The sequence below is a fragment of the Pithys albifrons genome, chromosome 9 (assembly GCF_047495875.1).
Source record: "Pithys albifrons albifrons isolate INPA30051 chromosome 9, PitAlb_v1, whole genome shotgun sequence".
Classification (NCBI taxonomy): Eukaryota; Metazoa; Chordata; class Aves; order Passeriformes; family Thamnophilidae; genus Pithys; species Pithys albifrons.
Window position 1 is genome coordinate 15747726 of NC_092466.1, and position 21528 is coordinate 15769253.

Below are 21528 nucleotides of genomic sequence, written 5' to 3' on the forward strand. Positions count from 1 at the left end.
TCATACTTCCACCTTTCTAAGCAGCAGGGTGATGGTTTCGTGGCAGTCACCCTCCTTAGGAATGTTTCTCTGTCTCCAATGATAGGGGTTGCTTTAGAATGAAGATTCCAAGTCTCTTTGGGGTTTTGCAGCCCCCAACTGCCATAACATGCAGACAACTTAGAAATGTGGGAAAGGGAGAAGCAGAAGGAATAGCTCAAAAAGCCTTCAGGCTCTGCAGGTGAAAAGTTGGTAAAAGGAGCTCTGGTCCTGTGTACTCAGAAACACCAATCCAGTGTGTGGTCAAACTCAGCTGCCATACACTGCACATTGTCAGGCCTGGGGCACTGCTGGTGTCATGGGTCTCCTTGCTGGGTGGCACATGAAAAAAAGGCTACTGTCTCCTTTGTCTTCGCAGAATCAGCTGTTGCTGGACTTTTTGTCAGCAATTCGGCAGGCTTGTTCTGGCAGGAGAAATCTCTTGCACCAGAGCAGTGTCTTTAGTGGGTTCATATGAGCTTATCTCTGTTGGTGTGTACTAATGAAGGCTGTGGTTCTGAACAGTGGCTGCAGTGCCCTGCAGTGACTCTGGCTTCCCTGCATCTCCCCTTTGATCTCTTTCTTGGGTCTTCCTCTTCTCCCTTTCTCTAAGCCCATGTGGTTTCCAAAGCCCTTTTGGTCACTGCTTTGGTTTGTGGTGGTGTGCAATAGCACCAAGTTAATAAATAACTGCATGTCATCAGGGATTTTGTCCTAACACTACTTGAGGGTGTGAGGGGACTTTTATCCCAAGCCTCCAACTAGGACTCACAGACAGGCAGAGCGAGGAGAAGGAGCTGCTGTCTCTTCTTCCCTGAGCCATGTCAGCAGCCCTGGAGGAGTTCTGTGGCTCTGTCTTCTGGGTGAGTGGCTGCATTATCCCCATCTCTGGTTCTCGGGGTAGGACACTCAGTGGAGGGGGAGAGCAGTAGATCCCAAGGCTCACAGCTTGTCCTGCCAGTGGGACCCAACTGCCAGCAGTCGCAGAGGTTCTGGTATTTACCCAGGACTGCCGCAACACTGAGTGCTGTGCAATGTGTGCATGGTATTCACAGGACATGGAGGCAATGACAGCACCCTAAGTGAGCCTTGGCTTGTTTTTGCCCAGCTGGACACTCTGCAAGGACCTCTTGGGGATGATTTGTGTCCAGATACTTCAGCTGGATGACTCCAACAAGGAGTGGTTGTGGGGAAGGCCATCCCACATCCAGGCAATTAGATGGGGGAGAGGGATATCACCTCGAACTTCAACTGAGTTCTGAAATGCTCAACGAGGAGGGTGGATGTTGAGTGGGGTGTGATGGGTTGGCCAGGACCTATAGGAGTACTGACTCTTGTGCTGTGAGCCAGGTGAGAGTCAATCCATCCCAAATGACTTTGTTTTCTGTCCTTGCTGCCCCCAGAATGATTCCTATCTTGCTCGTCCGGATGCTGACCTGCCTGTGTGCTTCCAGCAGACTGTGCTGGTGTGGGTTCCCCTTGGTTTCTTCTGGATTTTAGGTCCATGGCAGCTCTTGCCTATGTGCAAATCCAGAGACAAGAAATCATCAGTGACCAAGCTCTACATCATCAAACAGGTAGAGTGGGGCTGAGGGGGCACAGATCACAGGCTGAAGCAGCCTGTGTGAGTGGAAAGCCTCTGCGCTGGAGTCAGGTGTGGGTTGGAGAGATGAGAACTGCAGGAGAGAAAGAGCAATAGAATAGGGCACCATCCAGGACAGAAATGTAAAGGGAAGTCCAGGCTGAGGCATATCTGGGATAGAGGAGATAACAGGGGTAGAATGTATTGGTAAGGAGGGCAGAGTGTGTATTGGGGTCTCGCTTGGGGTCTGTTGTCCTCCAAACTTAAAACGTTGCAACTTCACAGGGATGAAAGCTCTCCCAGGCTAAGTTTGGGTTAAGAAGGGTGTAGCAGTGTATGGAATGCAGTACTTTTACGCCAAACTGTGCTGTCTCGCAGTGGTTCCCAGTTCCCACAATGGGTTGGGTCTCCCCTCACTGTTGCCCGTCTCTCCTCACAGGTGCTGGCTGCTTTGCTGGTGGTGACAGCCGTGGCGGAGTTGGCCCTGGCATTTGTAGAGGCCTCAGAGCAGGACACCGTGGCAGCTGTCCAGTACACGAACCCCAGCCTGTACATTGCCACTGGGGTAAGGGGTCAGCTGGTAAACGTGCTGTTTGTCACCAAAGAGAAAGAATGTGAGACCACAGGGCCAAGCAGCAGAAAACTTCCCTAGCACAGAAATCAGTGGGAAGCTGTGTCCACGAAGGAAGCACAGCCTGGAAATTGGGTAGGGACTAGCCCTGAACATGTGTGAGTGGTGCATAAGGGCACTACGTTGAGGGCAGGTGGCTGGTTTTACAGTGCTCCCTGCTTTTATCCTAAAAACTGGGATAGATTCTATGCCTGTGTGTGTAGCTGAGCTGTCTCTGACAGAAGCCTGACTAGCAGCAGTATGGGTTTCACAGGATTGATTTGGTATCATGAACATCAAACCATGGCTTGCTGCTCTGATGTCTCACATCCTTCCCATGGGTTGCTGCTCACTTTTGTGCAGAGAGTCAGGAGGTACCATGGAATGCCCAGACAGAGGAGAAAGCTGAGGACATAGGGGCTATTAGCTTGATGCAATATGTACATGGAAGTTACACATGTCTTCTGTAAGACATGGGATATTCCAAGTCTTAACAAAGCCAAAATGCTCAGAAGCTACACTTAAAAGTAGAATTAACACCCCCATGTCCTATCCTTTTTTTGTCATGTCATTTAGTTTCACATGCAGAGTCCATGTGAGGTGATAAGGCAAGGGAACTGCCCACAGAGGCTGCACAGCTGGGAGGTGATCTAGGTTTAGTTCCAGTTCTGAAGGCAATATGCAGAGCAGAGGGTGTGACCCTTCATTGCTGGGCATGTCTGAGAATCTGAAGTGAGAACAGCTAAAAAGAGAAATAGTGCCATGCTGTAATGTCAGGGTACCTTCAGACCTGATCTTACATTTTCCTGAAATAAACCTTTGCTCTGTGCAATTAACTCTGAAGGTTGTATGGTGTTGGCAGTGATTTTAGGCACTGGTAACTCAAGTGTTTTCAAGGCAGTCAATCCCAGCAGATTATGAGTGCTAACATCCCAGGACACGTGCTTCAAAGACACTTTTAGAGCCCAGACCTAGTCCTTCAGCCCTACCTGAACCTCTGACTGATCTTCCTTCTCCAGCTCCTGGTCCTGCTGATCCATGAGGCACGACGCTTCTGTTTGTCCAGAGACTCTGGGGTACTTTTCTGCTTCTGGACACTGTCCCTGCTCTGTGGGATACTGCCGTTCCAGTCACTTGTCCGGAGAGCCCTGCAGGTTGTGTTTGACAGGAAGCTCTGTGCTTCCCTACAGTCATGTTCTGTTCCCAAAGAAAGTTCCTTTATACTTGTCTCTTGACAAGCTTTCTGTGGTAACACAGAGACCCCAGCTGCCCTGGAAACCTTTGGGAACCAGAAAAGACCTGAGAAGGAATTGCTGTTTTAATTAATCCTATCTCTTTGGGGAGTTATAAGGTCTCCCCTTACAGACTTAGGGGAGGAGGTCAGGGAGAAGTGGCAAAAGGAAGCTGATCCAGGGTGCAGAGCGAGTTTTGCTCTGCCATGTTGTGCTCTACCATGTTCACTGTTCTGGGGATGGATGTTGTCTCTGAGTATCAGGTAGCCATGAAACAGCCCTCGACAATAACCCTGGGCTTTCCATTTCTGCAGGAACCAATCTCTGACTTGCCACGGTTTATCCTCTTCTTCATCTCCTATGGGCTCCAGCTACTGCTCTTCCTTGTCTCAGGCTTCTCAGATGTTGCTCCGGAAACAAAGGAAATCAGGAAGAAGGTGCAAGGACCATGTGGGAGTGGGATCGAGGCTTGGGATGCCACATTCTGTGTGTTGTGTTGGGCAGGGGGAGCTTCATGCAGGCTCCATGCATTGAGCTTGGAGCTCCATGCTCCAGGCCCCTTGGGGAGGGAAGACCTGAGGGCTTCAGCACATGGCACAGCAAGAGCTGGAGCCTGCAGCCTGGGACATCTGCATGTGTATCCAAGGGGGGCTGCTGCTGGCTATGAGATGGGGTTCCTGGGGCAGGATCTGGCACATTTGGAAGCTTCTGGTCTTCCTTGTTCTGGCTGGGGTTGCTGAATCAACTCTTGTCAACACAACCCATTAACATCAATGATATCTTAGTACCCACTTTGCTTTGTACTATAGAACCCAGAGGTGACAGCTTCCTTCCTGAGCTCCATCACCTTTGAATGGTACACCAGGTGAGCAGAGCTCCGTGGGAGGTTGGGCTGGAAAAGTACTGGGGAGCTTGAGGGCTGACCCAGCCCTGTTTGAGGGAGCCTGCAGTACAGGCTGCTTGGAGTTAGTAATGAGAGGCACCACACTGGGTTCTGTCTGTGCTGCCTGAGCCCAGTGCCAGGCTGAGTGTGAAGTCCTTACATTTGCAGCAAGGACTCTCCAAGTGTCATGCAGGAAACTTGCTGAGAGATTTCTCTGCCCCTCAGCATTGTTTTCAAGGGCTATCGCAAGCCTTTGGAGATAGAGGATGTCTGGGAATTGAAAGATAAAGACAGGACACAGGCTCTTTACACTGTTTTTGAGAAGAACATGAAGACTGCGATGCAGAAGGCCCAAGCAGAACTGGAGAAACGGAAACGCAAGAAAAGACTCCAGGAAGGCGACCCAGACTACGGGAACAACATGACCAAAGCCCAGAGCCAAGACATCCTAGTGCTGGTAAATCCATTCTGTTCTTAGCTTTGTATGGGACTGACACACTCAGATCTAGCCTCAGGGAGTAGGGTCACCTCACCTCCCTGCAAGCCCCAGTTTGATTCTGCAGGGCTTTGGACAAGGATGGGAGAACCCATGACAGGGTCTTCCCTATCCTTGGCAGATCCCCAAGTTTTCAGTGACCAAGAAAGTCTACATCCCTCTGTCCTACAGAAGGACAGGAAGCACCCTCAAGTCTGCAGTACAAGCAGCTCCCTTATCTCTATCTTTCCCTATGCCAGATACCTCCCAGCAACAAGGTCAGAGTGAACATCACTCCATTACCATCCCTGGCCTCAGGTTCTTCCTGTGGTACCTGATTTTTAGCCTGAGAGGTTCAGGGTGGTTTGGGCTTTGCAACAATTGACTTTGACATACAAGAGATGTATTAGTCCTGGGTGTGTATGACATGGGTAGAGACTAATGAGAGGGAATGTGACAGGAGGTAAAGCAAAGGCTTTATTCAGGATACCTGATCTAGGGTCTGTGTCTGTGATGCTGTCCTGGAAGAATCCTTCCAGGTGTGGGAAGCCTGTCTAACCAGCTCCTTCACTTCTGTGTGGGCTTCCCTCCAGGAGGAGAAGCAACCAAAGAAGAAGAAGAAGAAGGGAGACAAAGGAGACTCTGGGCCTCACAGGGATTACGCCAGGGGTTGGTTGATGAAAACCCTGGGCAAGACCTTCTGGCAAAATCTTGTGCTAGCAGTGGCATTCAAGCTGGTGCATGATGGACTTGTGTTTGTCAGCCCCCAGCTGTTGAAGTGAGTCCTTTCTATCTGTCCCTGTCCATGCTCTGTCCTGACTTTGCACCCAGCCCCACCACCTCCCTCTGTGCACTGTATTCAGGCCCAGCATCTCCATATGTGTACTTCACCCAGCCCCATACTCTTGGAACATTTTGTGCCCTCACCAAAATTGTGAGAATATGTTGGGTTACAGTTTAATGAAGAACTGATCTGAGCTGGCTGCCAGCTTTTATGGGTAAATAGCTTGCTCCTCACTCCATGCATCTTCTTGTTACACAGCCCTGCTCCCTTCCTGGAGACAGTCCTGGATCTTCTTTGGGGTCTTTCATGAGTCACTCTGACTCAGCCCAACAGGGCCTCCCCAGTTCATTTTGCAGAGCGGCACAATCTCTGTGGATGATCTGACATTCTTGACCCACTGCTGTGTATGAAATGCAGTGTCCCTGGCAGAACAGGGACACCCAGAAGATCAAGGGTCCCCAGCTTGCTGAGCATTGAGCCAGCATTGTGAGGCAGAGTCTCAGTCATTGGTCTTGTGAAGATACTCTCCCTGCATTCATTTGGAGCATCCTGCTCAGGTCTGTCTCAGTAGAGGGGGGTTCTCATGGGCTTCTTTACCTTCCAGGCTGCTGATCGCCTTTGTGTCAGATGAAGAGTCCTTTGCCTGGCAAGGCTATTTATATGCCATCCTGCTCTTCCTGACGGCACTGATCCAGTCCCTCTGCCTGCAGCAGCATTTCAGCTTGTGCTTCCAGCTTGGCATAAATGTGCGTGCCAGTCTCATCGCTGCCATTTACAAGAAGGTTTGTATGGTTCTGTCATCATCCCTGTTGGCTTCCTTTGAGCTGGTCTGTGGATGTAGTCATCCATTGCCTGTCCCATCAACCTGGGGTGACTGGGCTGTATGCAGTTTACTTCTCAGGAAGGTACAGGGAAAGCTTAGCTTTTGGGACAACCACTCAACACTGGGGACACTGTGGGTCCTAATTCTGCTTGGGACCTGGGCGCTGCAGCTGTGTTTGACAGCTACTAGGGACCGAGGCAGGTTTCTTGAGAGCAGCACAACACCTAGAGTAGTTGCCACTAGGATTCCTGCATGGGGATGTGTTTATTTTCACCCAGCATCCAGTGACTCCTCGTGTGCAGGCAGTGAGGAGAGTGCCTATGGCCAGCAGAGAGGCACTGGGAGCAAATCCAGTAGCAATTTCAGCCTGGCCTGCTAATTGCCTGCTCTATGCCATGCGGCTGCGGGCCAGGCTGCTCCCAGGCTGGCTTGCAATGACTATGTTTTCTCTTTCCAGTCACTCACCATGTCTGGTGCCACACGCAAGGAGTCCACCGTGGGAGAGACTGTGAATCTAATGTCAGCTGATGCCCAGAGGTTCATGGACATGGCCAACTTTGTTCACCAGCTGTGGTCATGCCCCCTGCAAATTATCCTGTCCATTGTCTTCCTCTGGGGAGAGCTGGGTGTCTCTGTCTTGGCTGGACTTGCAGTCATGGTGCTGCTCATCCCCATAAATCTGTTCCTGATTGCCAAGGCCAAAAACATTCAGGTCAGTGGTGGATGCAAGATCCTCCCTGGTCTCGCACTCCTGAGACCCACTATTGCTCCCTTCCCTTATTCTCCACACTTTCCTTCCATTTTGTCTTGCTGTGGATATCTCCCAGCCTAGGAGGTTGATCTCACTTGTGCTGGGGGTAGCCTGAGCTGGGGGTGATTGGCTGCTATGAGCAGGAGACAGGTGAGCATGTGTTCTACCATCACAGCTGAAATTGAGCAAGACTAGGGGCAGCCTTGAGGACTGAAAATGAGATATTACTAACTGTAAGATAAAGCTTTAGCTTCTACTTAACAGCAGGGTATTGTTTTTCCCCAGGTTGTCCAGAGGCACAGGGAGCCAAGGTCCAGCTTTTTGGGATGACTTCTCTGAGTTCTGAAGTCCATCCTTCCCTTCCCTCTGGCAGTCAAGATGTGTGTCCAAGGGTGAGCTGCTGTCTGATTTAGGTGATGTCTTGTTTTTCTTTTTGTAGGTGAGGAACATGAAGAACAAGGATGAACGCATGAAAATAATGACTGAAATCCTCAATGGAATCAAGGTGAGTAGTGGAGTGGAGATTCCCCAGGCAGCTGCTGCACCCTCTTCTTGGTGCACTGTACCTGCAGGGAGCACAGCCGTATAACTCTACAGCACCAGTGTTACAGTCTAGCTTGGGGCCCCTGTGTCTGGGGTATCCAAGCCTCTGGATATTCCCTTGGCTTCCTCGCCTTTTCAAAAGTTGGGTGGGGAGGAACTCTGGGTAACTGAACCAAAACTTAGGAGCCAAATGAGGGTCTTCTGAGTGTGTCCTGGTAGTGAGCCCACTGCCATGGTGGCAGAGGGGCTGGCAGTGATGTGTAAGCTGGGATTGAGGAAGTGGCAGTGTGAAAGTGGGGGCTACTATAAGCCATGGAGTAGGACAGGAGAGGGGAGATGCAATGGCCAGGCAAGCCAGGAGCTGGTGATGGAGATGCTGGCCACCAGTGAGCTGAGTGTGGAGGTGGTCTTCCCTGTGAAGCCAGCATCTGCTCACCCTGATCATCCTACAGATCCTGAAGCTTTTTGCCTGGGAACCCTCATTTGAGAAGCGAGTTAATGAGATACGGGCACATGAGCTCAAGAACTTGCTGAACTTCAGTTACCTGCAGTCAATCTCTATCTTCGTGTTTACATGTGCCCCCTTCCTGGTAAGTGACAACAGCCCTGGAGAGGGCTGCACCTTCCTCTGAGCTGGGGCTGGCCTGTGTCCAAGGCAATGGAAAATATTGGGAACCTCAGCTGGAGCGCTCCTGCAGTGAGGAAGGGGCTGTCTGATGGATGCCTGGGATGCTGAGTATGGTCCTGGCTGCTGGCAGGAGACCTGTGGTGGAAGGGGGTCCAGTCCCATCAGGGTGGTGAGATCGTGCCAAAAGGGGAAGGGGGAGGCAGGGGGGAACCCATCAGGAAGGCACTGCTGAGGCCTTAGGGCAACATGGGGTTCTGGACTGCACACAGCCACATTGACAGTGGCTTTCCCTGCTATCTGTTCTAGGTCTCCTTGGCCAGCTTTGCTGTCTATGTAATGGTTGATGAGAACAACGTCCTGGATGCACAGAAGGCCTTTACTGCCATCTCCCTTTTCAACGTACTGCGCTTCCCCATGGCCATGCTGCCCATGGTCCTCTCCTCACTGGTGCAGGTCAGTCCTCACATAGGGCAGGGAGTGCAGGGGGATCCTATGATACCTCTGCCCAAACCAGAACATAGGGTTCAGGTGTGTCAGGGGCACCCAGGGGTCAGTGCACAGGACTCTGCTGGTAGTGGGGTGAGACAGGACTTTACATGCATGACACAGGTTTGGAGCTCAGAGGTTGGATGGGGACTGTGTGATGTGGTGCTCTGCTTATGGGGCTCCTGCCAGCCCACCCAGCTGTGCTGCATGCCCATGTGCCATCCTCATCCTCTTTCTACCATGGCAGACCAATGTGTCAACTGCGAGACTGGAGCGCTACCTGAGTGGAGAAGACCTGGATACCTCAGCTATCCACCACAACCCCATTCCAGGCAGGTGAACCTCCAGATTAGTCTGGGTGGGTCACAGGCTGTCTCAGCCCTGGGCTTTCCCAGTCTTGAGGGCCCTCTCTCTCCTAACAGACAGTGCTGTGCGTTTCTCGGAGGCCACCTTTGCCTGGGAGCAGGACGGCAGTGCTGCGATAAGGGAGTAAGTGCTCTACACCATACTGGGGGCAGTTGGCTGGGGAGCAGGAGTCTTTCTGTGTTGTTCGTTGGGGAAAGCAATTGCCTCTCATGGTGCTGCTAGAAACGAGTGTCCCAGAGACACTGCTCTGTGCTGGGCCCATGTAGAAGCTGGTGGGTGACCTGGCAGTGCTGCTTTCTCAGTCCTTATGTCTTTGCAGTGTTACCCTGGACATTGCACCTGGGAGCCTGGTGGCTGTGGTGGGGGCTGTGGGCTCAGGCAAATCTTCGCTGGTGTCAGCCATGCTCGGGGAGATGGAGAATATCAAGGGGCACATCAACATCCAGGTGAGAGAAGCCAGCTGGCACAGGGAGCTTTGAAGCTGCCTGTGAGCTCAGTGGGAAAGCAGTGGGGCAGGACTGTCCTGGAGTGGTGGCTCAGGGCAAGGACAGGCTGTAGGAGATGGCAGTGCTCAGGCCCATGCTCTGATGAGATAGCCGTTCTTGTGTCTCTCCTTTCAGGGCTCCCTGGCCTATGTCCCCCAGCAGGCCTGGATCCAGAATGCCACACTGAAAGACAATATCCTTTTCGGGTCAGACCTGGATGAAGCCAGGTATCAGCAGGTCCTTAAGGCCTGTGCCCTGCTTCCAGACCTGGAATTGCTGCCTGCAGGTGACCAGACAGAGATTGGAGAGAAGGTATAAGCCCTGGGGACTATGGATTTCCTGTAGCACCTGCTGCAGAGAACAGAGCTGTAGCCCTGTGCAAGCCCCTTGCCCAGAGAAGTCCTTCCCTTCCAGGGTATCAATCTGAGTGGGGGCCAGAAGCAGCGAGTCAGCCTGGCCCGGGCAGTGTACAGCAATGCAGACATCTACGTCCTGGATGACCCACTATCTGCTGTGGATGCTCACGTTGGCAAGTACCTGTTCGAGCATGTGCTGGGGCCAAAAGGGCTGCTGCAAAAGAAGGTGAGCACCCATGATCCCCTACACACCACACAGCCAGGCTGGAATGGCACTGGCACAGCATTGATGATCCAGGGAAGTCTGAGGCTGCTGTCTTGGGACAGAGAAGGATCTTGTGTCTTTCATGTGGGGCTGCAGCAGGCAGGAGAGGCCTCATGGGTGCCCTGTGTCCCTATAGCCTGGCATCCATAAGCAGAGAGGTCCCTAGTAGGGGTTGAAGAGCCTCTAGGCCCATGACTGAGAGGCAAGGGGTGCTCTGATGGTAACTACACTGCAACCACTTTGTTGCAGACACGGATCTTGGTGACGCACAGTATCAGTTTCCTGCCCCAGGTTGACAACATTGTGGTGCTGGCAGCAGGAGCAGTGTCTGAGCATGGCTCGTACAGCAAGTTGCTTGCAAACAAGGGGGCCTTTGCCCAGTTCCTGAACTTGTATGGCAGCCAGGAGGAGGATGTTTCAGAGAAAAATAACACAGGTACTGGGAACGCACTACAGCTGTGGCAGTTTGAGGGGCTGTGTGTGGATCTTGGGGATATGAAGATCTGATCTGGGAGTCTGACCTGGCTCTATCTGGCCCAGGCACCAATGGTGGCTGCTGTGAATCCTTCCCAGCTTCTGGCAATCAGCAGTACAAGGACTTCCTGCCCAAGATTTGCATCCAGGCATTATGCTGAGCAGCCAGCAAAGGATCTGTTTAAGTTTTTTATTTTGTTTTTAGTTCATTTATATATATGTGTCCCAAAATCTTATGTGGCAACAGGCTCCATATTTTAGTGATGCTAAGGTGAGAAAGATCCTTTGGTTTGTTTTAAAAATGTCACTGGATAACATTTCATCTTTATTATGTCCCCCAGTGCCATGGGGAGGAGTATCAGGTATCAGGTCAGGTGGATGCTCACCCTGCCTAGGCTCAGTGCAGTTGTCCAGCTGCAGCCTGGCTCTTCCCAGTCCATCTTCACAGGGCTCATCTCCACCTGCTCAGGCAGATGTGCTTGAACTGGACTGATATGACCTAGTACATCTTGCACCTACTAAACAAGCACAAACCTCTGCTTGAGGTCCCACCAGTGGTAGTCAGCAGCAGAGATTACCTTCACACAGGCCTTTAGTCCTATGTCTCCTGTCAGTTCTCCTTCCAGCACAATGGATTTCTTCCTTCTCCTGTGGCAGGGTTGGAGAAGGTGTGATAAGTGGTGGTAGGCCATAGCATGGGCCTGGGGTGTGGGGTGGAGCTGAGTGCAGCAGAGATACGGTGTATGGGATCTGCTCTCTCCTTAGTTGCTGTTCCTACCTTCCCTTGTCCCTGTGCTTGTAGCTGTTGCTTTAGCTGGGGATGAGGAGCAGGGTGATGAAGATCTTGAGCCTTGCGTGGAGGAGGGCTCTGAAGATGTGGTGACTATGACCCTGAAGCGAGAGTCCAGCATCCATCGGAGACAATTGAGTCGCAGGTGGGATGTGACCTGAGCTCTCAGCTCTCTCCCCTGCCCCATGCACTGCTCTCTTGAGACGGGTCTGGAGTCGTCCCAGGAAGTTCTTGCTGGGAGCCCCACTACCTGCTCTACTACAAGCTGGTCTGGATCATCAGCATCCAATCTTGCCATTGCTCACATTAATGTGTCGCAGCCTTACTCTGTGGTATTCCCTGAAACCCATGTTGTTGGCTTGTTCTGCTTTTGGGGATTAGAGCTATGATTTCATGGCTATAAATGCCTGGTGCTTCTACAAGTCTCATTCAAAGCTGCCCCAGCTGGGATGTCATTTTCCAGCAGGCTCCAGCAGCACAGGGATGAACCCCCAGGAAACTGGGAGCAATCCAACACCCCATGCTTAATGATGCCCTTCATCTCCCTGCAGCCTTAGTAAAAAGAGCACCAATTCCTGGAAGAAGGCCCAGGAGGAGTCCCCAAAGAAGCTGAAGGGACAGCAACTGATCGAGAAAGAAGCTGTGGAAACCGGCAGGGTGAGGAGGATGAAGGATGAAGCACTGTGCTGCCCTGGCTCAGTGCTACCAGACCCTGACAGTGGCTAAGAGAAGCTGGTGTGGGCTGGTTAGTGCCCCACTGCAGCCAAGAGACACAAAGGGGGCAGAGCTGCTGGGGACTGCTGGGCAAGGTGGTGGAGGGAGCACTGTGGGCTGAAAGATGGGAGTCTGAAGTCTGTGCTGGGTGTTACTGGCTGTGGTTTGCTGGGCACTGGTAATGGGCTAAATTGGTCCACAGGTGAAGTTCTCCATGTACCTGCGGTACCTGCGTGCTGTTGGCTTGTGCTATTCTTTCTGGATTGCCATGGGCTATATTGGACAGTATGTTGCCTATGTGGGGGGCAACCTGTGGCTCAGTGCCTGGACTGACGATGCGCAGCACTACCTGAACCAGACCTATCCTGCAGAGCAGCGAGACCTGCGGATTGGTGTCTTTGGGGCACTGGGAGTGTCACAAGGTGAGTGTAGGGGGACAGGGCATCCGTTCACCTCAGCTGTCTGGTCCAGAAGGGATATGACTTGCAAGGTCTGCAACCAGCAGTGCAGGAAGGAGCAGGGGACCCAGCATTGTCTTCATTTGCCTGCTGCTGCCTTCTAGCTCCTGGCTGAACTGGGGACAGATAGTCTGAAGCCAGCACAAATTGCCCCAGAAAGTCTGTGTTGCCTCCTTAGGTTGGATGTCACTGTCCTTAATCAGTTTTGACATAGTGCTATGGCTCAAGGCTTTCCAAAAGAGTTAGTGTTCCTCCCCTGTGGTGGGATGCAGTTACTGGAATGTCCTAGGAAGGTGGGATGCAGGACTATCCCAGTGGCTCACTGCAGAGCTGCTGGCTTGTAGCTGCTTGGTGCGTCTGTTAAGCAAAAGAGTACCTGGGGCCAGTGTCACACATGAGCTGGTGTGATCCCCCTGTCCTTGCTGTCCTTGCAGCTCTCTTCCTGCTCTTCGCAACCGTGCTGTCTGCTCAGGGTGCCATGCGAGCCTCACGGGTTATGCATCAGCAGCTGCTCAGCAACATCCTGCGTGTGCCCATGAGCTTTTTTGACACAACCCCAACAGGCCGCATTGTGAATAGGTTTGCCAAGGTAAGAGAATAGCCCCAACATGGAGAAGGTGTTTGTTCCAGCAGGCCTGGAGAGCATTGGGTAGTGGCATAACCCTGCTCCTATTGAGGACTGCACAACTGAGCTCAGGTAAGGGCCAAGAAGGAACTAGAAGGCTGACTGTGAGGTAAACCACATCCTGGGCTATACTAGAAAGACAGTGTCCACCAAACCACAGGAAGTTATCTCCTCTGCTCTGTGCTAAGGAGGTCACACCTGGATACTGTGTCCTGTTTTGGGGGTCACCTGGTCAAGAAGGATGTGGAGAAACTGAAGAGAGTCTATTGTAGATTACCAAGGGAGGTAGGAGCCTAGAAGTCATGTCCCACAATGAGATGCCATTGTGGTTATGGACTTTCAGAAAAATATACTATCTTTTCTATATAAGTGAAACTCATAAACAAAGAGAAAATGAAGAGGAAAATACAGACAGGTAAATTCAAGCATGCTGCTACTCCACTTCTTCCTTGGTGCCATCTCTTGATTTTTGGGAATAAAAATTTCTCTTCAAATCAAGCCTATGGGCCTGCTGGGTTTACTCCAAAATGAGACAGTATGTGATGCCCAGCTAGGAGATGGATCAGGACCATATGCAGACCTGGGTGCTCCTGTCTGTATGGACCTGGAGTGAGCCCTGTCCCCCTTTCCGCCTCAATTTCTGCTTTTGCATCATGGATCTAGATGAAGATGCAGTTCCTAAAGCTGATCTGTGCAACAGGGTAACATTATAGAAAGTTTCTCTGTTAAATCAGCTGTTCCTAAGCTAAGAGCTGTGGCCCTAAATAAGCTTGTGACCATAACACCAATTCAAGGTCATCCAATATTTTTACAAGTGTCTGGCACTGTTTTACCATATGAGTGTGTAGGAACCCTGTATGTATGAGGTCTTTGAGCTTCTCCCTCTCTCTGTGGTCAATGACTGCTTCTCTACACTTCTTCATGTGCTCCAGGACATCTTCACAGTAGATGAGACCATTCCCATGTCCTTCCGCAGCTGGCTCTCCTGTTTCATGGCTATCATTAGCACATTGATCATGATCTGCCTGGCGACCCCATACTTTGCTCTTGTTATCATTCCCTTGAGCATCTTCTACTATTTTGTGCTGGTGAGTAACTGTAGCTTGAGTGAAGCCTGTGTCCTGCTGAGAGCAGTATCTTTGTGGCTGTTGGTCTTTGTGTTGGTAACCAAGCTGTGTTCCTCATTTCAGCGCTTCTATGTCTCCACATCACGCCAGCTAAGGCGTCTGGACTCTGTCACAAGGTCTCCCATCTATTCCCACTTCAGTGAGACAGTGTCAGGCCTTTCCGTGATCCGAGCCTATGGACACCAAGAACGGTTCCTGCAGCATAATGAGACCATCATGGACATAAATCAGAAAAGTGTTTATTCCTGGATAATCTCAAATAGGTGAATTTTACCCCTTATGCCACAGCACAGCCTGCAGCACCTCTCCCCAGGGGCTTCTGGGTTCTGAGAAAGGTCTGTGTAGGAACTGGGGAGTTATGGATAGGGGTGCCGTCTGTGGGAACAAGACATGTTAGGGTGATTTTGAAAGCCAGAGTCTGGACCTTACAAAGTGTCCAGAGCCTGGGCAGGGTGAGCTGTACAGTCAAGGGCCGAGATGCTCTGGGTGGGTTCTGGGGAGGGGCTGATGCTCCAGGCCAGGTGGGAGTGCAATGTGGGCACTCTCTGATAGTGATATCTTACTGGTAGATGCTTTGGGTGTGTGAGGGTTGTACAGCTGCGGCTCCTCTGATACATGGAATTACCAGCACAAGAGGTTCTTTGTGATATACAGACTGACATTAAATGAACCTGCCTGCAGAATTGTCCACAAATGACCTGCAGTGTGTACCATGTGTACAGCACTGGGCTCAGGGTTGGGTGTGAAGGATGCTGAGGGGGTGCTGCTCTTACTAGTGGGCTCTGTGTTGGGCACAGACAGATACCTCTCTGCCTCTCCCACTACCCTTCAGCTGTCATCTCCTGGCACAGGTGGCTGGCCATCCGTCTGGAGTTCGTTGGGAGCCTGGTGGTTTTCTTCTCCGCCCTTCTAGCAGTGATTTCAAAGGGCACTTTGGAGGGCGGCATCGTGGGTCTTTCTGTCTCCTCTGCCCTCAATGTGAGTCAATGAAAGCATTTTCTTATCCCAGGACAGGGCTGTCCCTGGGAGCTCTGGGCTGACTGCAGGATGCTGCCCTGCCACCAGCTCTGATCCATGGAGAGGGGATTAGCTGAGGTGTCATGTCACCTGGGAAGGGGCTATAAAGCCAGGGGAGCACACATCCCAGTTTAAGTGGATACTTGCTGTTGATCAGCGATGCTGCAGCAAAGGTTTTCAAGAGCTAGAGAGGGTGGGCTGTGGCTGGGGAGTGGAGGTCCCAGACCAGGGATGTTCGTGTTCAGGCTGAGTCCCTGATCTGAGGTAGGAGGTGGTTGTTCCTGGGTCAGACTGGGCTCTGCACCCTCTGATTCTGCCATTCAGGTGACCCAGACACTAAACTGGCTGGTGCGGACATCATCGGAGTTGGAGACAAACATTGTGGCTGTGGAGCGGGTACATGAGTACACGAAGGTGAAGAATGAGGTGAGGAAACCAGGGTCCAGGGAAGCACCTGTTGCACAGCTTGGTGCTCACCAGCCTCTCAGAGTGCAAGCCCCCATCTAATGCTCCTGTGCCCTCCCCAGGCTCCGTGGGTGACAGGAAAGCGTCCACCACATGGCTGGCCCAGCAAAGGTGAGATCCAGTTCATCGACTACAAAGTTCGTTACAGACCTGAACTGGACCTGGTTCTTCAGGGGATCACCTGCAATATTGGGAGCACTGAGAAGGTACATCTACTCTCACTACACTGTTTACAGAGTCACACTGTGTTAAAGTTGTTTGTTCCTCTTGGCTTCAATCTGCATGCTGAGGAGGGATGGTGATGGGATGAGGCTCCTGGGGACTCAAGTTGCAGGAAAGGGACCAAAGCAGACAGTCTGGGAGATGGTGAGGGTGGGAAGGCCCACCAGACTAAAGATGGAAAGCATCTACTCTGTTTTCTTCAGCCCTGTCAGCTGGTCTAAAAAGCTTCTTCCACAGGTTGGGGTTGTGGGCCGGACCGGGGCTGGAAAATCCTCCCTGACCAACTGCCTCTTTCGTGTGCTGGAGGCTGCTGGAGGGAAGATCATCATCGATGACGTGGACATAGCAACGATTGGCCTCCATGACCTGCGTAAGAACCTCACCATCATCCCCCAGGTGAGCTGATCCCCATCTTTCCCTATCCCACTGCTGGCTCCCACAGGCTGTTGCCCTCAGTGCATCCCTGGGTGCTGCAGAGACTCCAAAGGCCTATCTATGACCATGCTGTCACCACCTCCCTTGGTCACCTGCAGGCAGCAGTGTGGACAAGATATGGCTACACTTGGGAACCTGGAGCCATTGCCCCTGGGGAATGGCTGTGGTGTGGCTGAACATGGTGCTGTCTGTGGCAGGACCCTGTGCTCTTTACTGGAACCCTGCGGATGAACCTGGACCCCTTTGACCAGTACTCAGATGAGGAGGTGTGGAAGGCCCTTGAGCTGGCTCACCTGAAGACATATGTGCAAGACCGTCCCGAGGGACTGCTGCATCTTGTGAGCGAGGGAGGGGAGAACCTGAGGTGAGCAGAGGAGTGGATGCAGGCCCAGCTCCCTTCCCTTCTCTTTGTCCCAGGGACCAGCCTGAAACAATAGCCTCCAGCAGAGCGGCTGTTCAGAAATGAGGGCACAGAACCTTCTGGGAAAAGATGGTGGGAGAAAAGGGTCCAGGAGTCAGGGCTCTCAAGGAGCCAGTGTGAGCCAACCCTTCTGTGAGGGCCCAGAGAGAAAGAGGTGGAGAGATGTGGTGCTCATGGTGGCAGATGCAGGGTGAAGGCCAGGCATGGTGTTGGGCTCAGGACAGCATGGGCCAGTAGGCTTGCAGAAGCTCTGATAGTGTCTTTCTAGTAACTCATGTTCCCCATCTCATCCCAGTGTTGGGCAGAGGCAGCTGGTGTGCCTGGCCCGGGCCCTTCTCCGCAAAGCCAAGATCCTCATCCTAGATGAAGCAACAGCAGCTGTAGATCTGGAAACTGATCATTTAATCCAGACAACAATCCGGAGCGAGTTTTCTGACTGCACTGTCCTTACTATTGCACACCGTCTCCACACCATCATGGACAGCAACAGGTACCATGGGACAGTACCATGGGGCAGAGGAATGGGAGTCTGCAGGGGCAAGAGGTGGCCAGCAGCAGAAGCAAGGATACAGTCAGAGAGAGGATGTAGTGCCTGGGGCAGTAATATACAGCGGTTCTAGAAGAGAACAGAGGGATAGGAAGGTTGGCCATGCAGTAGTTATGCCTTTGTGGGAGAAAAATTTTTTAGGATTGTTCTTTACAGTACTAGACCATACAGGCATTTGCTGTTGACACCTTACGTGTGTCACCCTGCCAGCACAGGGAGGCGAGCTGTGTCCTCACCACTGCTGAGGGGTGAACCACATAAACGTGGCTGCAGGACGAGTAAGGGTCAGTGGGAGTGCAGAGCTATCAATTCAGATCCTGGGAACTCAGACTTTTTTGATCCCCACTGCCAGGGTGATGGTGCTGCAGGCTGGGCAGATTGTGGAATACGACAGCCCCGAGGAGCTGCTCAAGAAGCACGGCATCTTCTCTGCGATGGCGAAGGACGCTGGCATCAGCAATGTAGAAAGTACCGCCCTCTAGGGGGAGCGCTGCAGCGTCCGGGTGCGTGCGTGCAGCTTCTCGCTGCTGGCGCTCACTGAGCTGGCGTCAGCGTCTTCCCCGCCGCACAACTGACCAGGACTTTTGTCTCTCTGCAGCTGGGAAGCAGAGAGCGTGGCTTCTCTGGTTGTCTAGAGACAGAGGACTCGAGTGAGCTGTTAACCTTGCTACCACCCCGTGCCTGCTGTGCACATAAGGGTTTGGAGCTGCTTAACTTATTCCAGTAGAGAGGAGAAAAGCTATCTGCCAGGCAGGGAGATGATGACCCCCATTGGGGGTGGTCTTTTTGTACTTCACCATGCCAAGTGAACCTACCTTAGAGATGCTTTAGCACTATGGAATTAAATTACTGTTTAATCTAAGAATGAATGTTATATTTAGTTTTTGTTTCAACTTAAGGGCTGACTTCAAGTAACCCTCAGTTTGAACATGTCTGGAGCCTGAGGGAAACTGCCAACAGAGGTTACACAGACACACAGGGTGTGGAGTTCAAACTGAGTGGCTCCCTGATACTTAGGCATGAACACTCTGTGGCAAACCCAGGATCTGCCTGCCTTCCCTGTGGCTATGCTCCCTTTGAGTGTAGTGCCAATAAAACGAGAACCTCCCTGAGGCTACCTGTAACTACTAGTGGAGCAGATTTTGGGCTGAGGCTCCAGACTGCAAAACCTGACTGTGGTGGAGAAAAGCTGGAGAGCTGCAGGCACGTGTCTGTGCTACAGACATGCACATACACAAAGTGGGGTGGTTACTCTTGACACCTCTTTGTTCCTGGGTGCGAAAATCACGAGCTGTAGTGCTGACCTCAGCACTGGCACGAACGGAGCAGGTGCACATGTAGAGCAGGACAAACACAAACACAAACCCCCACATGCTCCCAGCCTGTAGAGGGAGAGGGCAGTACAATCACTTCATCTTAATGAAGAGCGTTCCTGTGAGGATTTCCTAGTGCCTGAGCTGCAGCTGGCACAAATACCAAGGCAGGATCATGCCAGATCCCATTGAAAGGGAAATTTCCTGGCCCTGCAGGGTCTGCATAGTCTGCGGGCTTTATCGCCAGTGCAGCACTGGCCAGGCACTCCTCCCAGCTTTCCCAACACTTGCACAGGCACCTTCTATATACAAGGGAAAATCTTTATTTACAGAGCAGCAGTACAGGGGATGCAAACATCACACCATGCAGAGAGCTTCTTCCCTTCTGGGAATGGCAGCAGCAGGTATCGCACACCAACCCAGCAAAAGGCACCACATCCCTCCCAGGGATGGTCCTGCCCTTCCATAACACCAGTACTGTCTCCAGTGCCCTGTAAGAAAGCATGGGTGAGGCAATTCTGGCCAGAGCCCTCAAAAAATCAAGCTGGAGGACAGCTTGTGTTTTGCTGAGTTGCCAGGTGGCATGTCAGTGTAATGATGGGTCTTGGGCACCAGAGACACTGAACTGACAAGGGAAGGTGTTCTAGACTTCTTGCTCACCTGACAGATCAGAACTTGATGGCTGCTGGTACCAGCAGAGCTTGGAGAGGCTGAGCCCCTGGAAGACCAAGCACAGGAATAAGGCACCCGCTGGGGTCTTTTTTGTGGGCATTTCAGAGGCCAGGCCCAGCCCAACCCTGGAGCTCAACTACTCCCAGCAAAACTCAGAGCTGCTTGCCCAGTCAGTTTGTAGATGTCCCACTCTGGGTCCTGCACAGACAGGCGAGACCCAGCTCCGGCTGCTGCTTCTGCTGAGAAGGCACAGAGATGTCTGCACACGTGCAAGGTCAGGGCTGCTTTTTATACTACATGACTAAAGACAGTCTCCAGAAACTCAGCATTTGCCTTCCACAATTTAAACCCACAGTAGCTCCTCAGCCTTAGTTGAGCCATACCCTGCGGGGCAAGGTCACAGCCCTAAGCCTTACTCCCCTGCTCCTGGCTGGACAGAGGAGACTCCAGCAGTACAGGGGAACTCACCCCAGCCCTCACACAAGCTGCCTGCTCCCACCTACCTGGCCAGCTCACTCTTCTTCCTCCCTTGAAGGGAAGGTGGCAGCCAGTGTTTTGAGGCCCAGGAGCGCTGCACAGCTGTGAGAATGACAGCCCTGGGGCAAGCAATGGGAACTGCAGGGCTGGCCAGCCTCCCCAAGACCCCTAGCAGTCCCTGCAGGAACAAGGCATGGGGTGCAGGCTCCTGCCTGACGCCTCACGTGTACTCTGTCTTCCGGATGTAACTTGAGGGCACATAGCCCTGCTTCCCATGTGCCTCGGCCAGCCACCACTCCTGATTGCCTGTGATGTCCTCAAACTGCAGGATCCTGAGTCTCTGGTTAGCTGACACGCTCAGCTCATTAGTGTTTCGGCCTTTGAAGGTGTAGAGAGCGTAATAGACCTGCCAGACAGAGGAAGAGTATCACCTGGATGGTCACACCACCCAGCCTTGCTGTTGCACTGCCTAAGGATGGGATTTTGTCCTTCTCAGCAAACAGCAACAGCCCCAGCCACATCTCAGCCTCTGCCAGAACTGCCCACCTCCATTTACAGCCTGGTTCTCTGTCTCTGCACCTCTGTTGCTGGGAGAAAAGGTCTCATACTCCACCTCCCACCTCTCCCTAGTCACTGCCAGGGAGGAGGATGATTCAATTCCCAGTCAAGCAAGGGGATCAGCCCTCAGGATCCCCAGCCTCCCTGGGGTGGCTGAGGACTCACCTGGTTGCCCTCTGACTCGCTGCTCTCCAGTCCAGAGTCTCTGTCCTCCGCTGAGGGCATGGGCCTGAGATGTGCTTTGGTGGGGTGCCCGTTGCGAGAGCTGGGGCTGCAGCCCAGCTCAGGGCGGCTGTAGTGGCGCTGAGACATCCCTGTACCAGCCTCCAGTGGGGCTGTCCTGTCAGCAGAGCCAAGCTGGGGCAGAGAGGGCGAGTCCATCTCCAGTGGGGGCTGCGGTGACTGGCACATGTCTGCTGGGAAGGCAGAGTCCTGCAGGGGTTTCTGAGTGAAGGTGACGGCCGCCCCGCTGGGGCTGAAGGTCAGTGTGGCATTGCTTTGGGGAGAGTTGCTGCTGTGCTCTGACTCATTGGAGGAGTGGCTGCCCACAGAGATGTCTGACTGGCTGCGGCGTGGGTTGTAAGGCTTCAGAAAGGAGCTGTACACAAAGCCTTTTGTCACTGCAGAGAGGGAAAGAGAGCTCAGACTGGGACACAGGGGAACCAGAGGAAGGGACTCACCACAGGCACCAAGGGCAGGGAGCAGCCACCTACCTCCATTGTCTATGAGCCATCGATTCTGGCTGCCCATGGGGTCCTTCTTCTTGATGACACCCACAATGTCTCCTTCCAACAGTGAGACATCCAGGTCTTGGGCAGCATTGAAATTGCGTTCTGCCTGGAAGAGACTCTCTGGGGGATAACGGGCCAGGAGGGCAGCTCGGATGTCATCTGACTGCAGAAGGTAGGTAGGCTGCAGAGGAACAA

At 52.5% G+C, this 21528-nt stretch overlaps 2 protein-coding genes across 14 annotated transcripts in view; one reads left to right on the forward strand and one right to left on the reverse strand.

Annotated features, from left to right (window-relative positions):
• The first annotated feature begins 760 nt into the window (after positions 1-760).
• ABCC2 (ATP binding cassette subfamily C member 2) lies at positions 761-18549 on the forward strand. Of its 3 annotated transcripts, XM_071563259.1 has the most exons (33): positions 761-881; positions 1422-1595; positions 2040-2165; positions 3230-3364; positions 3757-3879; positions 4252-4307; positions 4551-4782; positions 5394-5578; positions 6189-6366; positions 6865-7119; positions 7598-7663; positions 8154-8291; positions 8636-8782; positions 9063-9151; positions 9242-9304; positions 9501-9627; positions 9802-9978; positions 10081-10248; positions 10537-10723; positions 11564-11696; positions 12103-12208; positions 12468-12687; positions 13158-13312; positions 14281-14436; positions 14539-14738; positions 15327-15453; positions 15817-15918; positions 16020-16163; positions 16417-16575; positions 16812-16978; positions 17331-17525; positions 17935-18085; positions 18181-18549. In XM_071563259.1, exons 1-32 carry the CDS (start codon positions 840-842, stop codon positions 18062-18064), a joined length of 4662 nt encoding a protein of 1553 aa, XP_071419360.1. In that variant the 5' UTR covers positions 761-839; the 3' UTR covers positions 18065-18085; positions 18181-18549. The 3 variants fall into 3 exon arrangements, with proteins under 3 accessions (XP_071419360.1, XP_071419359.1, XP_071419361.1); XM_071563258.1 differs by having other exon boundaries at positions 17935-18547; XM_071563260.1 differs by lacking the exons at positions 16812-16978; positions 17331-17525; positions 17935-18085; positions 18181-18549 and adding an exon at positions 16713-16796.
• A 646-nt stretch (positions 18550-19195) lies between these two features.
• The window catches only part of DNMBP (dynamin binding protein), a 32639-nt gene continuing 30306 nt past the window's right edge, over positions 19196-21528 (reverse strand). For all 11 annotated transcript variants that reach the window (XM_071563547.1, XM_071563545.1, XM_071563554.1 and 8 more), the window contains 3 exons: positions 21316-21514; positions 20768-21222; positions 19196-20450 (listed from right to left, as the gene is read on the reverse strand). In XM_071563547.1, coding sequence (XP_071419648.1) covers positions 20265-20450; positions 20768-21222; positions 21316-21514 — 840 coding nt within the window. In that variant the 3' untranslated portion in view covers positions 19196-20264. The remainder of the gene's footprint in view (positions 20451-20767; positions 21223-21315; positions 21515-21528) is intronic.